The sequence below is a fragment of the Mobula hypostoma genome, chromosome 14 (genome assembly GCF_963921235.1).
Source record: "Mobula hypostoma chromosome 14, sMobHyp1.1, whole genome shotgun sequence".
Taxonomy (NCBI): domain Eukaryota; kingdom Metazoa; phylum Chordata; class Chondrichthyes; order Myliobatiformes; family Myliobatidae; genus Mobula; species Mobula hypostoma.
The window spans coordinates 74954226-74971997 of NC_086110.1; the positions used below are offsets into that span (position 1 = coordinate 74954226).

Consider the following 17772-nt stretch of genomic DNA (forward strand, 5'->3'; position numbering starts at 1 on the left):
TGAAAGACCTAAGGGTACATAAGTCACCCAGATCAGACGAACAGCACCCTAGGGTTCTGAAAGATTGGGGGGGCATTAGCAATGACTTTTCAAAAATCATTGGACTCTGACATGGTTCCAGAGGAATGGAAAATTGCAAATGTCACTCCACTCTTTAAAAAAGGAGGAAGGCCGCAGAAAGGAAATTATAGACCAGTTAGCCTGAGCTCAGTGGGTGGGAAGATGGTGGAGTCAATTCTTAAGGATGAGGTTATGGAGTACTTGGTGACACAGGACAAGATAGGTCAAAGTCAGCATGGTTTCCTGAAGGGAAAATCTTGCCTGACAAATCTGTTGAAATTCTTTGAGATGACAAGTAGGTTAGATAAAGGGGATATAGAGGATGTCGTATATTTGGACTTTCAGAAGGCCTCTGACAAGGTGCCACACATGAGGATGCTTACCAAGTTAAGAACCCATGGTATTACAAGAAAGCCACTAATATGGTTAGAGCATTGGCTGATTGGTAGGAGGCAGAGAGTAGGAATATTTGAATGCACACAGCATAAGGGATAAAATGGACAATCTTGAAATTCAGCTACAGTTTGGCAAATATGACGTTGTGGCCATCTCTGAAACTTGGCTAAAGGCTGGCTGTCATTGGAAGCTGAACGTCCAAGGATATACGGTGTATCAGAAAGATAGGTTAGTAGGCAGAGCGGGTAGTGTGGCTCTGTATATAAGAAATATTACTAAATCATTAGAAAGAGATGACATTGGATTGGAAGGTGTAGTCTCTAAGGGTTGAGTTAAGAAATGGCAAGGGTAAAAGGACCCTAATAGTAGTTGTATACAGGCCTCCAAACAGCAGCAGGGCTATGGATTACAATTTACGGCAGGAGTTGGAAAAGGTGTGTCAGAAAGGCAATGTCATTGATAATTGTTGGGGATTTTAACATGAAAGTGGATTGGGAAATCCAGGTCAGTACTAAACCTCAACAGAGAGAATCTGTAGAATATCTAAGGGATGGCTTTTTAGAACAGCTTGTTGTCGAGCCCACTTGGGGATCAGCTGTGCCAGATTGAGTGTTGTGCAATGATCTGGAGGTGATAAGAGAGCTTAATGTTAAGGAACCCTTAGGGAACAGTGATCACAATATGATTGAGTTCACTTTGAAATTTGAGAGGGAAAAAAATAAAAGCCAATGTGTCGATATTTCAGTAGAATAAAGGAAATTACAATGATGTGAGAGGGGAACTGGCCGAAGTTGGCTGGAAAGGGACATTTGCAAGAAGGACAGCAGGGCAGCAATGGCTGGAGTATCTGCGAAAAACGAGGGAAGTGCAAGACAGATATATTCCAAATAAGAAAGCAATTTTCAAAGGAAAGAAAGGACACTACCATGGCTGACAAATGACACATGAGGCTGCTCAGCAAGATAAGAGCCCATGGAATTACAGGGGAGTTACTAGCGTGGGTGGAGCATTGGCTGGTCAGCAGAAAACAGAGAGTGGGAATAAAGGGATCCTATTTTGGCTGGCTGCCGGTTACCAGTGGAGTTCCACATGGGTCAGAGTTGGGACCGAGGCTTTTTACAATGTACGTCAATGATTTAGGCTATGGGATTAATGGATTTGTGGCTAAATTTGCCGATGATACAAAGATAGGTGGAGGAGCGGGTAGTGTTGAGGGAACAGAGAGCCTGCAGAGAGACTTAGATAGTTTAGGGGAATGGGCAAAGATGTGGCAAATGAAATAAAATGTTGGAACTTGTATGATCATGCACTTTGGTGGAAGAAATAAATGGGCAGACTATTATTCAGATGGGGAGAGAATTCAAAATGCAGAGATGCAAAGGAACTTTAGGGTATCCTGCACAAGGACTCCAAAGGTTAACCTCGAGGTTGAGTCGGTTGTGAAAAAGGTGAATGCAATGTTGGCATTCATTTCTGGAGGTACAGAATATAAGAGCAGGGTTGTGATGTTGAGGCTCTATAAGGCACTCATGAGACCACACTTGGAGTATTGTGTGCAGTTTTGGGCTCCTTATTTTGGAAAGGATATTGACATTGGAGAGGGTTCAGAGAAGATTCACAAGACTGATTCCAGGAATGAAAGGGTTACCATATGAGGAACATCCGGCAGCTCTCGAGTTCTTAGACTGTATTCCCTGGAGATCAGGAGAAGGATGGGGGATCTCATAAAAACATTCCGAAAGTTAAAAGGCCTGAACGAATTAGATATAGCAAAGTTATTTCCCATGGTAGGGGATTGTAGGACAAGGGGGCACGACTTCAGAATTGAAGGACCTCCATTTAGAACTGAGATGTGGAGAAATTACTTTAGACAGAGGGTGGGAAATCTGTGGAATTTGTGACCACAAGCGGCAGTGGAGACCAAGTCATTGGGTGTATTTAAGGCAGAGATAGATAGGTTCTTGATTAGCCAGGGCATCAAAGGGTATGGGGTGAAGGCAGGGGAGTGGGGATGACTGGAAGAATTGGATCAGCCCATGATTGAATGGTGGAGCAGACGTGATGGGCCGAATGGCCTACTTCTGCTCCTATATCTTATGGTCTTATGGAATAAAAGGACATTTTTCTGGTTGGCTGCCAGTGACTAGTGGTGTTTCACAGCAGTCACTGTTGGGACTATTTCTTTTTATGCTCTGTATCAGTGATTTAGATGATGGAATGGATGGCTTTGTTGCCAGGTTTGCAGATGGTATGAAGAATGGTGGAGGGCAGGTAGTTTTGAGGAAACAGGTAGACGGCAGAAGGACTTAAGACAGATTAGGAGAATGGGCAAGAAAGTGACAAATGAAATAAAGGTACAGAGTACTTTCTACATAGGGAGCAAATCCAAAACTCTGAGATGCAAAGGGACTTGGCAGTCCTTGTGCAGGACACCCTAAAGGTTAACTTGCAGGTTGATTTGGTGGTGAGGAAGGCAAATGCAATGTTAGCAATCATTTCAAGAGGTCTTGAATACAAGAGTAGGGATGTGATGCTGAGGCTTTGTAAGGCATTGGTGAGGCCACACCTTGAGTATTGTGAACAGTTTTGGGCTCCTCATCTAAGAAAATATGTGCTGGCATTAGAGGAGGATCCAGAGGAGGTTCACAAGGATCATTCCAGAAATGAAAAGGTTATCATACGAGGAACGTTTAATTGCTCTGAGTCTGTACTCACTGGAATTTACAAGGATGTGGAGGGATCTCATTGAAACCTTTCAAATGTTAAAAGGCCTAGAAAGAGTATATGTGGAAAGGATGGTGTAGAATTCTACAAGAGGGCACAGCCTCAGGTTAGAGGGATGTCCATTTAAAACAGAGACGCAGAGAAATTTCTTTAGCCAGAGGGTGGTGAATTTGTGGAATTTGTTACCATGTACAGCTGTGGAGGTCAGGTCACTGAGTGTATTTAAGGCAGAGATTGATAGGCTCTTGATTGGACATAGCATCAAAGGTTACGGGGAGAAGGCCAAGGGATGGGGTTCAGGAGGGGACAAAAAAGGATCAGCCATGATTGAATGGTGGAGCAGACTCGATGGGCCAAATGGCCTAATTCTGCTCCTAAGTCTTATGGTTTAAGAGCAAGGAGAGTAAAGGAAGGCATCAAATCAATAGTTCGTGCGTACAATGTCGCCAAGAGTGGTGGGAAACTGGAAGATTGGTAAAACATCAAAAAAAAACAAAGAACCACTAAGTGAGCAATAAAAAAAAAGGAAGATCGATTTTGAAAATAAACTAACACAAAATATAAAAATGGATAGCAAAAGTTTTAAAAATTATCTAAAGCAGAAAAAGGTGGCTAAAATGAACATAGGTCCCTTGTTGCATGAGAAGGGGGAATTGATATTGCGTAATGAGGAAATGGCCGAGGTTTGAATGACTATTTTGTGACTGTCTTCGCGGTGAAGGACATGTCTGAAATGCCAAAGAGAGCAATGGGAGGTGAGGACCTCGATACAATAGCTATCATTAAAGAGGTAGTGCTGAGCAAACTTGTGGGCCTAAAGATAGACAAATCCCCTAGTCTTGATGGTATGCATCCCAGCGTACTGAAAGAAATGGCAGAGGTTATAGTCGAGGCTTTAGTGATAATTTACCAAAATTCTCTGGACTCTGGGAGGTCCCAGCAGATTGGAAGGTAGCAAATGTTATGCCACTGTTCAAAAAAGGATGTAGGCAAAAAGGATATACTGGCTTTGGAGGCAGTGCAGAGGAAGGTTCACCAGGTTGATACCAGAGATGAGGGGGTTAGACTATGAGCAGAGATTGAGTCACCTGGGACTGTACTCACTGGAATTCAGAAAGATGAGAGGAGATCTTATAGAAACATATAAAATTATGAAAGGGATAGATAAGATAGAGACAGGAAAGTTGTTCCCACTGGTAGGTGAGACTAGAATTATGGGACATAGCCTCAAGATTCAGGGAACTAAATTTACGATGGAGATGAGGAAGAATTGCTTTTCTCAGAGAGTGGCGAATCTGTGAAATTCTCTGCCCAGTGAAACTGTGGTGGCTACCTCAGTAAATATATTTAAGAGAAGGTTGGATAGATTTTTACATAGTAGGAGAATTAAGGGTTATGGGGAAAAGGCAGGTAGGTGGAGATGAGTCCATGGTCAGATCAACCACGATCTTATTGAATGGTGAAGCAGCTCGGCAGACCGGATAGCCTACTCCTGCTTCTATTGCTTATGGTCTTGTATCCCTAGAAGCCCCACCCACACATTTCTATCTGTATTTCTGAAATGATATCATTGTACTTGCCTCAACCACTTCCTCTGGCAGCTTGTTCCATATACTCACCACCCTCTGTGTCCCTCAGGTCCCCCATCACCATTAACCTATATCCCCATATTTTTGACTCCCCTACCCTGGGGAAAAGACTTATCTTCTAGCTTATCTATGCCCTTCACAACTTTAAACATTGCTGAAAAAAGGTCACTCCTGATTCTCCTCTGTTCCAAAGAATAAAGACCGAGCCTGGCCAACCTCTCCCTATAACTCAAGACCATCTAGACCTAGCAACAGCCTCATAAAGATGTTCTGAAATGATGAGTAGAAGCAAGAGATCAGATTAGGAAACTCTCGGTGAACGTCAGCAGAACATTGACATCAGATGCTGATGTGTGAATCCCCAAACACTTACAACCACAGGGGGCTAAAGATAACCCTGAGTGTATGTGTATATACTGCTGTACTGTTGTTTATTTTATGAGCATGGTTTGAGCATGATCTTCACCAGCCTAACCTATTCTGCAAGGGAAGCGTTACAATCATTTGCAACAAAAATGCCCTCTTTAAGACTGCAAATTGAAGACACTCACCTATTTGGTCCTTGTCAGTAGTCTCTGGATTGAACTCTTCTGCCAGTGATCGGCAGCATACAAGTCGTAGAAAAGCAGCGTTTCTGCCTGGGGTTTGAGACAGTGTGATTAGGTGCAAAAACATCAAAAAACAATGCGAGCATTATCTTCAATGTCCAAATCGTAACAAATTTGGGGCTTGTGTAGTGGTTTGTGTAACACTATAGCGCCAGTTACCCTGGTACATTTCCTGCCACTGTCTGTAAAGAATTTGTATGTTCTCCCTGTGATCGCGTGGGTTTCCTCTGGTTTTCTTCCATAGGTGAGTAAACTGCGAGCAAGCTATGTTGATGCCACAGGCACGGCGACACTTACAGGCTGCCCCCAGCTTATCCTCGGATTGTGTTTGTCATTGACGCAAATGACACCTTTCAGTGTGTTTTGATGTACATGTGATAAATAAAGCTAATCTCAAATTGGGGGTAAAATCTACTAAGGAGGAAATGCTGGGATACCCAAACTGTCTGCCACAGCAGCTCACTGCTTCATCGAGAACTGTACCTACATTCCAAACTGCTGATCACAACAACGCGAACGGTGAGATCCAGCACAAAGGTGCTCTCATCCAGCTTGGTCTAAGTACAGTCCCTAACCTTTCCAGCTCCTTCCAACTTTAATAAATTATGTAATCCATTGGTGGAAGAGGTTCAAGGACCTCTCAAAAGAGATATCTTGTTTGCACAGAGGGTTGAGAGTGCTTGGAATGAGCTACCAAAGGAAATGGTAGAGATGGGTACAATTACAACATTTAAAAAACACGTGGACAGATACATGGACTTGAAGAGCTTGGAGGGTTATGGGCCAAATACAGGCCACTGGGCAGGGCAGGGATGATGCTGTGTTCAGCATGGACCAGTTGGGCCAAAGGGCCTGTGCCCATGCCACACGATTCAATGGGCTCCTCCGTTCCTACAAATTACTTTACACCCACCCCTCTAACCAGACCTCAAATCACATGGCCTAATATGGGTCACAAAGTAGCACAGGGGTTAGCATAACGCTTCACAGTGCGGCAATCTGAGTTCAATTCCCGCCACTGTCCATATGAGGAGCTTGTATGTTCTCCCTGTGGTTTGATGGTTGATATTCTACACGTTGTCTACTTGCTCTTTGCCATTTGTGCAATGTGTTCTTTTTTCGTGTGTTGAGTGCTTGATGTTTTCTTGAAGGGGTTCCATGGTGTTTCTTTGTTTGGTGCCTGCCTATGGGAGGACAAATATCAGAGTTGTACTCTGTATACATACTTAAATAATAAATGCGTAGATTTCCTCTGGGTGCTCCGGTTTCCTCCCACATTCCTAAGGCATACGGGTTGATAAGTTGTGGGCATGCTATGTTATATGTTGACACAAGAAGCATGGTGGCCCAGAAGGGCCTGTTACCATGCTGCATCCCTAAGTAAAATAAAAATTATAAATCTAGAACAGGTTTTCCCTATTCATTTTCCAGAATGATTGGCACGTCTGTTATTATTGTTGGTACCTTTGTGGCCTGTTAAGATGCCAATGGACATTTCTGGTTCAGTGGGCTCAGGCATTAAGGGCAGGGATATTTCAAGGGCTCTATCATCTGAGGCAGGGTTGAATCAAGCAGGATTCCTTTCTTAAATTTCCATTTTTTCAAAGAAACGATGGTTTAAAGTTAATTTTATTTTCTAATTTTCCGAACAACACAAATTCAAAGTCCCATGAAATGTGAAATGGATTAACATAACATTGAGCTGCCACACCCATTTTACATTTTAACTGCACTAATAACTAACCTTAAATTGAAGGTAAAATCTATTAAGGAGGCTCACTGCTTCATTGAGAATTGTACCTACATTCCAAACTGCTGATCACAACAGGACCAATGCTGAAACCCAGCACAAGGAAGCTCTGATCCAGCTTGGTCTAAGTACAGTACCAAACCTTAATGGACAACTTAATGGCTTAGATTTCAATGTACACAAAATGATACAACACTTGTGACATGTATCACCAAGGTTACTCCTGGCCTTGCCAGTGAATATCCATGCTCATAAATAAAATAAGACTTACAGAAAAGCCAAATGTCTTTTTCAGAGATGGTCTCAGGAGGCTGAGGGAGAAACACAAGAAACATATAATAGTGTTAAGTAGCAACACAGTTCAAAAGAGGAAACTGTAACTAAACACAGCAAAAGGAGACCCATGCCTCAGATTCACAGGCAGCGGAATGTCCCGTCCCTCCACTCTCAACTGAAGACATCTGCTTTAATTGACAGCTCAGTGCAACCAAAAGAAACCCATTCAGCTTGCAACATATATAATAGAGGGTTAAAATCTGACAAGATATGCTTCTCAATAAATATTTATTACAATCAAAGAATTTCTCCTTTCTGTTCACAGGGTTTGGGTTCTTCAGTGATGCTGAGAACTGAACTCAATCTCCCCAGAGCAAAGACAAGCAAAAGGAACTTTAATAAATCTATTCAAAATTATTAAATATTTTAGAATATAGAACAATACAGGCCCTTTGGGATGTTATACCAACTTGTTAGTCTACTCCAACACTAACACTTGCCTCCCACATAGTCCTCAATTTTTATTTCATGCATGTGTCTATCTAAGAATCTCACTCTGAAATCCTTACTATACTTTCTTCCACTCATGTTAAAATTAAGCTTCCTTGTATTTTTGATACAGTAATTAAGGAGAAATAGTTTCCTCGGACAAGGGGAGTCAGAGGATGCCAACTCAAGCCAGGAGAGATGAGAAGAACGAGTTAGTCTGATCAGACATGCTTTAATTGGAGTGGTAGCAGAAACTTTCAATAGGGAATTACTTAAGAGGAACAAATACTTAAAAGAAAAGAAAAATATAAGGATATGGAGACACAACATAAGGAAAGAATTAATAGAACAGCTCTGCCAAATAACAGATCTGATGGCAAAGTGAACTCTGTGATTTGGTGGCTCTTCGTTGGTCAGGGTCAACCATGCTTTCGTAGGCAAGCCAAGGCAGTACGATTTGGACAGCATGCTGTTACCCTTGCAGCAGGCTCCTCGTTTGTACACAGCTGATGAATTCAAAGGAACAGGAGAGACTGATACAGTTTGGCACCAGTGGCTTCGCAGGAATTGCCAGTTAGTATTGAACTCAACCTAAGGATTGCTTTAGGGACTCCACTCCAGATTTTTCCTTGGGGTTTACTCCTGAAGCTTTCCCCTTGAGTGGGTAAGGCAGCAGGAGTTTGAGATAAGTTTTCCTCCCCCTCGGTGAACTGCCAATCACAGCTGATGAACCCCATCTGCCTGAACTCTATGATTACTGACAGAGATTTAAACAATGTTCTCATTTGACTGGCTCAGTACGGAATGACAAGACACCAACACGAGAGATGACCAGTGGGAAGTGAGCAACTGTATCTGCTGTCAAGGAGCTTCTTGAAAACAAGAGACTTGAGACTGAAGAAAATACAGGTATAATTTTGATTGGTGACAGGACAATGCAGATGAAGCAATGAGTTAACAAAGAGGTTTGATGCTTCCCAACCCGACAATTATGTTGATTTAAAGTGCATAATTGGCCATATTCCACACGTTGACTATGAGGCAACCTGTCACAATGTGACGTAAAGTTAAGTGTCCCGCCAAAGGGTCTTGGCCCAAAATGCCAACTATACTTTTTCCCCATAGATATTGTCTGGCCTGCTGAGTTCCTCCAGCATTTCTGTGTGTCGCTTGGATTTCAGCATTTCCAGATTTTCTCTTGTTTGTAAAAGTAACACTCACTGCTTGCAGGGAAGGAAGAAGGCAAATAGAAGAAAAACAGGATGGATAAAAGACCATAGCTTGTCAGAACAAGAGAAATGATGCAGAATGTTACCTACCCTCCCGACTGATCCCAATATTTCAGTAACATAGTCACTTATAATAGCAGCATCTTCTTTTGCTTTCTCACGGTATCTAAGGCAGAAGCAAAAGGAACTGAGTAAGAACCATGCATTATATAAAACTAAACAACATAAGAAAGAATGAAAAAAGTGAACAAAAGAAAAAAGCTGCCGAGGGTTGTAAACTCAGCCGGCTCCATCTTGGGCACTAGCCTCCCCACCATCGATGACATCTTCAAAAGGCGATACCGCGGACAAAAAGGTGGCATCCATCATTAATGATCCCCCATCACCCAAGATGTGCCATCTCTCATTCTCACCATCAAGGAGCGGGTGCAGAAGCCTGAAGACACACACTCAATGTTTTAGGAACAGCTCCTTCCCCACTCCTATCAGATTATTGAATGGACAATGAACACCACCTCACTTTTTTTTTTTTTCGCTCTTCTTGTGCACTACATATTTATAGTGCAAAAGTCTTAGGCACATGTATACAGCTAGGGTGCCTAAGCCTTTTGCACAATACTGTCTATACAATTTTACGCACTGCAGTGTACCACTGCCACAAGTTTCATAACATATGTGAGTGATGATAAACCTGATTCTGGTATGGGTCTCTATTGTGGCCTGAGAGTGGGAATGCGGCAGGGAGAGGGGAATCATGGTTGGAAAAAGGGGAAGGGAGAGGGGAGAGAGTGGGAAGCACTAGAGAGACATTCTGGAATGATCAATAAACTAATTGTTTAGAATCAAATGACCTTCCCTGGTGTCCCAGAACTATGTATGTCTGCACCTGCACCACCCCCTGCCCCTGGCACTCCTTCTCTGACACCTGTCCCACACCACTCCCCTGGCGCTCCATCCTCACCATTCCCAACATCTTTTGTTCCCACCAGATTTACAAGCTTGCTCTCCACTCCATGTTAACAAATACAGTACTGTGCAAAAGCTATATATCTGCATAAGATTCTTGCACACTACAGTACATATTTCTTAATTGTAATTTACAGTTTTATTATGTATTGCACTGTAGTGCTGCCACAAAAAGCAAATTTCACGTCATATGCCAGTGATATTAGACCTGATTCTGAATTTAAGACACAAGCATCAACAGGTCTGTGATTCTGACTGAAAATAATGTGTTGCAGTTCAAAGCAAGCAGGATTCTGTCAGTGCTGACAGCCCTCAAGTAAGCTGATGGGTCAACACCTAGAAAAATGTGGAAAGATCTGAGCTCCCTACATAGGGAGGATAATAGGTGTTGGTCAACAAATGCGAGTTTGAGAGTCCGGGGCCAAGGACGGGAGACCCGTAAGTGGTCTGTCCTGGGGTTAGAGGCCTGTGTGCACGAGGGAGTGGATGTGTGGAAGGGCAGGAAAGGGCTTGTTTTGCATTTGTTCCGTTGTTGTTGTTATTGCTTGTGCTCTGTGTTGTGTTGAACACTGTAGGCATGCTAATTTTTATTTATTTACTTATTGGGATACAGCACCCTTCGAGCCACGCCACCCAGCATTCCCCTGATTTAACCCTAGCCCAATCACAGGACACTTTACAATGACAATGAACCTACTAATTGATAAGTCTTTGGACTGTGGGAGGAAACTGGAGCACCCAGAGGAAACACACACATTAAACAATGAGGACTTACAGACTCCTTACAGATTACATTGAAATTAAGCTCTGAACTCCAACTCCCATAATAACGACACACTAACTGCTACGCTACGTTGGTGCTGAAATATGTGGTGACACTTGCGGGCTGCTCCCAGCACATCCCTGGGTGTGTTGATTATTAACGCAAAAGACACATTTCACTGTATGTTTCGATGTACATGTCAGAAATAAATCTGAATCTGAAATAATCACCAGATTGATTTCACCATGCATGGAAAAGTTTAATGGGTCTAAAGACCCCGGTGTTTAGAAGACTGAAGGGTGATCAAATTGAGCTGTATTTTATGAGCATCACAGAGTAGATAAATAGATGTTTGTGCTGTCTGCAGTGTTTACGGCTCAGGATCACAGGCTGAAAGTGATGGAGGAAACCGAAGCACCTGGAGAAAAGCCATGCATTCCACGGGGAGACTCCTTACAGCTGATGTTGGGATTGAACTTTAACCGCTCCAAGCTGTAATAACATCATGCTAACCATTACACAATTATATTTCTTATGGTAACTTAGTGATTTTTAAAATCATATATGGCACTGTACTGCAGCCACGAAACAACAAATTTCAAGACATATATCAATGATAATAAACCTGATTCTGATTGTGAATAATGTATAACACAAAAGAGTACAAAGATACATGATATCTGCATTCAGGTCACAATGGCCATGGGGGAAAAACAACAAAAGCACTAACTTACAGCAAACTGAGGAAAACTCTGAAATCAATTGTGTTACATACATGTTCTGTAGCCGAATGAACCGGGTGGAGTCTGCTATCATGTCTGGGACGGTGCCACGTACAGGTAGATTCCCCAGTCCCTCCTTTTCCACAAACTGTTTCACTGCTCGTGTTAAGATCCAAAATGGAGAACTCTATGAACGACAGCATTTAAAGAATAGTGTAAGAGGACACTGAAACAATCAACGGTGCAGACACCATGCATCGCCACACACAAAGAATAATGATTTCCTAATACATGTGACAAATTTAAATAAATTCCTTTTTCCACAATTTCTTGTTGATACTCATATTACATTTTTTAATGCACCATATCCTTTAGCATGAAGGAAAAAAACATTTTGGATGCTTTTATTATTCTTCGGCAGGGGAATAATTGCAAGTTCTTGTGTTTTCAGAAAGAAGCTCAGATTTGGCCCTGACTATGAATTGCCCTCACAATGAACTTGGTACATGGGCTTACAAGCATGAACAAATCACTAACTTCAGAAGAAAAGGGCAATTAATTGAGGGTGGGTGGGGGAATAATCATAAAACATAGAACAGTACAGCACAGTAGAGGTCCTATGGCCCACAATGTTGTGCCGACCCTTTAATCTACTCCTACATCAATCTAACCCCTCCCTCCTACATAACCCTTCATTTTTCTATCATCCATGTGCCTAAAGAGTCTCTTAAATGTTCCTACTGTATCTGCCTCTACCACCATCCCTCGCAGCACATTCCACACATCCACCCCTCCGCGTAAGAAAACCTACCCCTGAAATCCCCTCCTATATTTTCCTTCAATCACTTTAAAATTAAGCCAATTCTGCCCTAGGAAAAAGTCTCTGGCTGTCCACTCAATCAACACCTCTTATCATCTTATACACCTCAATCGAATGGAAAAATGAAATCCTGGTGAGTTTATCCAACTCTAAAGAATGCACTCTGTGACATTAATTGATGGATCCCAAATTCCACACATCAATAAACCCTTCTTTTGGAAGGGGCATAGGGAGAGTTGGGAAGAACAAGGCTGAATGATAATTTACTCTGTTGGGAAAAAGAAACTGTCATTAATGGCAGTGTTTCCCTCAGTTCAAACTTTGTTTACAAGGCTTCTTGCTGCTGCCACCAAGAAGGAAATACACAAACATGAGGAATTCTGCAGATGCTGGAAATACAAGCAACACACATCAAAGTTACTGATGAACGCAGCAGGCCAGGCAGCATCTCTAGGAAGAGGTACAGTCGACGTCTCAGGCCGAGACCCTTCGTCAGGACTAACTGAAAGAAGAGCTAGTAAGCTTTCAAATCTCTTACTAGCTCTTCTTTCAGTTAGTCCTGACGAAGGGTCTCGGCCTGAAATGTCGACTGTACCTCTTCCTAGAGATGCTGCCTGGCCTGCTGCGTTCATCAGCAACTTTGATGTGTGTTGCAAGAAGGAAATACAGAAGCCTTAGGACCCACACCAACAGGTTCAGGAACAGTTATTACCCCTCAATCATTGGGCTCTTGAACCAAGGAAATAATTTCACTCACCCCAACACTGAGCTGATTCCACAACCTAAGGACTCACTTTCAAGTACTCTACAACTTGTGTTCTCAATAGTTATTTATTATCATTATTTTCTTTTTGAACTTGCACAGTTTGTCGTCTTTTTTTACATTAGTTGCTCTTCTGTCTCTGTCATGTGCAGATTTTTTATTGATTATATTGTGTTTCTTTCAATGTACTATGAATGGCCACAAGAAAACAAATCTCAGGGTAGTTATATGTACTTTGATGATAAAATTTACTTTGAACTTTGAACTTATGCTTTGTTGCAACCTGTGTGTTGATGTTAGCGCATCTCTGATCCTCGAACAGTTCCTGAACGTTACTTGGAACCTACAAAAGTACAAAAGCAAAGGACAGTGACTATCACAGAAACCAAAGTCCCCCCTTCAGTTACAATATCAACTACAGTATTATTCACTCAGCACAGGTGGCTATGTGGGCTACAGTAACTGCTTTTCAACTTTGGATGGATGGTATCCAAAACAAAGTGTTTTTTTAAAATTGTACCTCAGTTTGTGTGACAATGCATATCAACAAGTCATAGAGAATTAGAGCACAGAAACAGGCCCTTCAGAGATCACAAGGAGCTGTTGGATTTTGCATTGTGAGAGCAAATAGCCAACAACAGCCACAATATAGTAGCTCAAATCAATTTTATTTGCCATACACATGTACATGTATAAGGAATTTGCTGTGGTGCATTGGTCAGGGTGCGACATGCAACAAAAACCAACGTTCAACATTTATATTGATAATGAGTTTTATAAAAATAAAGTTAGAAGTTAAAGTATGGATATGGAATAAAATGTGCATAAATACATTAATACCAGCATGCATTTACAATGTAAATGGCATTACAGAAACTGGTTGAAGTGTCTGCAGTGCAGTGACTCAATAGATGTGGGTGTGTGGGAGGGTGGGGCTAACTAGAATGAACTGATTTACAATTTCTCCCACGTCCTTGTTCTTTCATCAGAATCTAGCAAATTGTTCCATTTACAAGTATTTATTCAATTCTTATTTGAACTTTTCTGTGCGAGGAGTGGCACCCCACAGACTTCCAATCTGCGCCTTGTAAGGCATGAAAATGCCCGACGCAGGCCTCTCATGGTCTGAGTCGACGTTCCCTCCCTCCCTTCCTTATTTGAACTTTACTATTGAGTCTGCACCCACCTCCCTTTTAATTAAGATCATTCTAAATTTTAACAAGTCGCTGTGTACATAAATTCCTCATTTCCTCTCTAATTCTTTTGCCAACTATCTTAATTCTGTGTCTTCCACTTAAATCCAACCTACCATAGAACATTACAGCACAGTACAGGCCCTATATTTTGGGCCATTGAAACAATGACTCAAAATCCCTTTTAATCTCAAATTACATGGGGCTGACAAGATAAATTGGTACAGAATGCTTTGCTCATCCAAGCTTACCATGCAAAGAGAGGAATAATCATTGTCCAGCTTGTACCCTTCCTGATAACCACACAATGTGGAGTGATTAGGGGAGGGTTTTTGGATGCCTGAACGTCAACAATCAGGTGAATTTACCTACTCCAACACCCAACTCAACCAGATATTATTTGTCTCCACTAGCTCAAGACATCCTTCAGACATCACCTGGCAACATAGAGACCTACAGCAAAGCACCAGGCCCTTCTACCCATCTAGTCCATGCCGAACTGTTATTCTGCCTAGTTCCATCAACCCTCACCCAGACGATAGCCCTCCATACATCTCCCATCCATGTACTTAGCCAAATTTCTCTTTAATGGTGAAATCAAACCCACATCCACCACTTCTGCTGGCAACTTGTTTCACACTCACACCACCCTCTGAGTGAAGAAGTTCTCCCTCAGGTTCCCCTTAAACATTTCACCTTTCATTTTAATTTATGACCTCTAGTTCTAGTCTCATTCAATCTCAGTGGAAAAAGCCTGCTTGCCAATCTATACCCCTCATAATTATGCATACCTCTATCAAATCTCCCCTTATTCTCCTACACTCCAGGGTGTAAGTCACATATCCGAAGGCAACAAGCAATGTAATGTACATTAGCAGTTCTACCTTGGTAGGATTCAAGGCAGTGTTGACATTTTTGATGGCTTCATCAAAGTTCTCTTCATCTACTGGGGTTCCTTCATCATTTTTCAACAACCCTGAATTAGATTGGAAGAGAAAGAAGTGATTGTGAATGGTCAGAATGACACCAACTGAATAGCAGTAACTAAATAACATCATTCTTGAAAAGAAAATTTAACAATTCAGTCTTAACAAAATATTTTCACCGAATCACAGAACAGTACATATTTTATTTTATTTAGATATATAGAACAGAATAGGCCCTTCCAGCCCATCAAGACACACCATTCAGCAACCCCTGATTCACACTAACCTAACTTTGGGACAAATTACAATGACCAATTAACCTACTAACCAGTACAAGTTTGGATTGTGAGAGGAAACTGGAGCAACCGGACAAAACCTATGCATTCCATGGGAGAACATAGAGACTCCTCCAATGCCCCAAGCTGTAATAGTGTCCTGCAAGGGAGCTGGTACTTATCATGAAAATAAGCAACATTTTCAGTTTTAAAAAAAATCACAGAATCATTCAAACAACACCAGAATACATTTGACCCACTGTGTCTCTACCACCTGGCTTTCCACTCTGTTGTAACATTTTACAAACGTACTTTATAATTATTTGTCCTGTTGTATTGAAAGTAATTATTGCATCCAAATTCAATACATCTTACAAAAGTACTGTATACAAATGTTTCCAAGGAGATGAATCAAAAGATTGTATATACTTTAGGATGTATATGTTGCTAAAAAAACTGAACTTTGAACTGTGATCTTCTGCGTCATCTATAATACCATAAACAATTGGCTCTTTTATCCCCCCTTTTTAAAAAAAGTCTCCTTCTGAGAGCGGAGGAGGATGAGCGGGGACAATTGAGGTGTTCAAGATGTTAACAGGCATAGATTGAGTGAACAGTCAGAAGTTTTTTTTTACCAGGGTGGAAATGGCTAATAGAAGGAGACATAATTTTAAGGTGAGTGGAGGAAATTATTGGAGGAATGTCAGAATTAAATAATTCTTTCCACAGAGAGTGCTTGTGTATGCAGTGCCCTACCAAGGGTGGTGATAGAACAGATACATTAGGGAAATTTAAGAAACTCTCATGATTGAAAAATGGAGGGCTATGTGGGAGGGAAGGGTTAGATTAATTGTAGACTAGGTTAAAGGCTCAACACAACATCGTGGGCCTAAGGGCCTGTACTGTAGTGTCCATGTTTAAAAGAGCAGGTCATAGAGCTCTCAAACATCCCCTGCCATTCAGTGCCAGGCCATCAGCAGTGTTAGAGCCATCAGCACTTTTATCTTATAAAGCAGAACTGACCTATAAAATTTTCAACTTCCAATACGTCACATTGTTATCAGATTCAGCAGAGACAGTGGTTCTGTTCTCTGATCTTGTAGGGATATTTACAATAACGCAGCACCCACCCAGGACAGTTTTCTCCAGCCAGTTCCTCTATGAGTGAACTGGTCATATACATTGCACAAAATGTCATTATATGGGCAGTTCACACATAAACCAGAGGCTGCTGGTTCAATTGATACTTGCTGTCAATACTGTGTATGCCTGTAGGTGGGTGGGTGGGAGTGGGAGAGAGGAGCAGGTCTTGTTCCACTGACATTTTGTTGTTTTTGTGTTCTTTTGACCATAGTGGGCGTGCTATGCTGACACCAGAATGTGTGGCACATCCTTGGTTGCATTGGTTGTTAAAACAAAAATGATTCGTTTCACTCTGTTTTGATGTACATACACCATCAACCTACAGGCCATGACACTCAGGGACTTGAGCTATATTATTATTTTATACATATTACATATATATATATAATTTTTGTAACTACACATTTTTCTGCTATCATAATTATATGTGCTCTATGTCAGTGTTGGTTCTGTTGCACCTTGCCCCAGAGGATTACTGTTTTGTTTGACTATATTCATGTGCATGGTTGAATGACAAACTTGAACTTGATAAATAGATTTAAATTAGATTTTTTTTCTAAGGAAGGTTTAGAAGGATAAAAAAAAAGGGATATACACGTGCATGAATTCTTACAAGGCACAACATTTAAAATTAAAATGATACCATTCCTTACCTTGTCGTATTAACTCTCGAAATGCTTCCTTTTCTTTGTAAGTTTTTGGCAACTGATTGTTGTGCTGTGGAATTGTATATTAAAAAAGGGGATAGCGTGAGAACCCCTGTACACTGTTCATCCTGTTTACAAACACCAATCAGACAGGTTTAACGGCATTAAAGGATCATTCAGAACACAGTGGTGCCATGGCGTTACACTGAAGCTGTTTCATAAAGGTTTGCATTACATAGCAGCTTTCGCCATCCTAAAGTCTGGAGTTTTATAAACAATGATCTTTGAAGCATGGTCACAAAGGTAACGTAGCTAACTTTTTCATCTCTATAACATTATCTAGCTCCAGCCCTTCCTTAGCCTGACCTGCATCCATGCCAGTGTTACCACTGGATTTCACTATTCTATACTGCTGGCTGAGCTCCCACGTTCT

General features: G+C 41.5%; 1 protein-coding gene across 1 annotated transcript in view; it reads right to left on the reverse strand.

Annotated features, from left to right (window-relative positions):
* The window catches only part of nae1 (nedd8 activating enzyme E1 subunit 1), a 73389-nt gene that overhangs the window by 18981 nt on the left and 36636 nt on the right, over positions 1 to 17772 (reverse strand). The window contains exons 10-16 of the mRNA XM_063067242.1: positions 17346 to 17409; positions 15233 to 15324; positions 13439 to 13498; positions 11626 to 11759; positions 9212 to 9287; positions 7399 to 7438; positions 5321 to 5407 (exon numbers count right to left, since the gene is read on the reverse strand). Coding sequence (XP_062923312.1) covers positions 5321 to 5407; positions 7399 to 7438; positions 9212 to 9287; positions 11626 to 11759; positions 13439 to 13498; positions 15233 to 15324; positions 17346 to 17409 — 553 coding nt within the window. The remainder of the gene's footprint in view (positions 1 to 5320; positions 5408 to 7398; positions 7439 to 9211; positions 9288 to 11625; positions 11760 to 13438; positions 13499 to 15232; positions 15325 to 17345; positions 17410 to 17772) is intronic.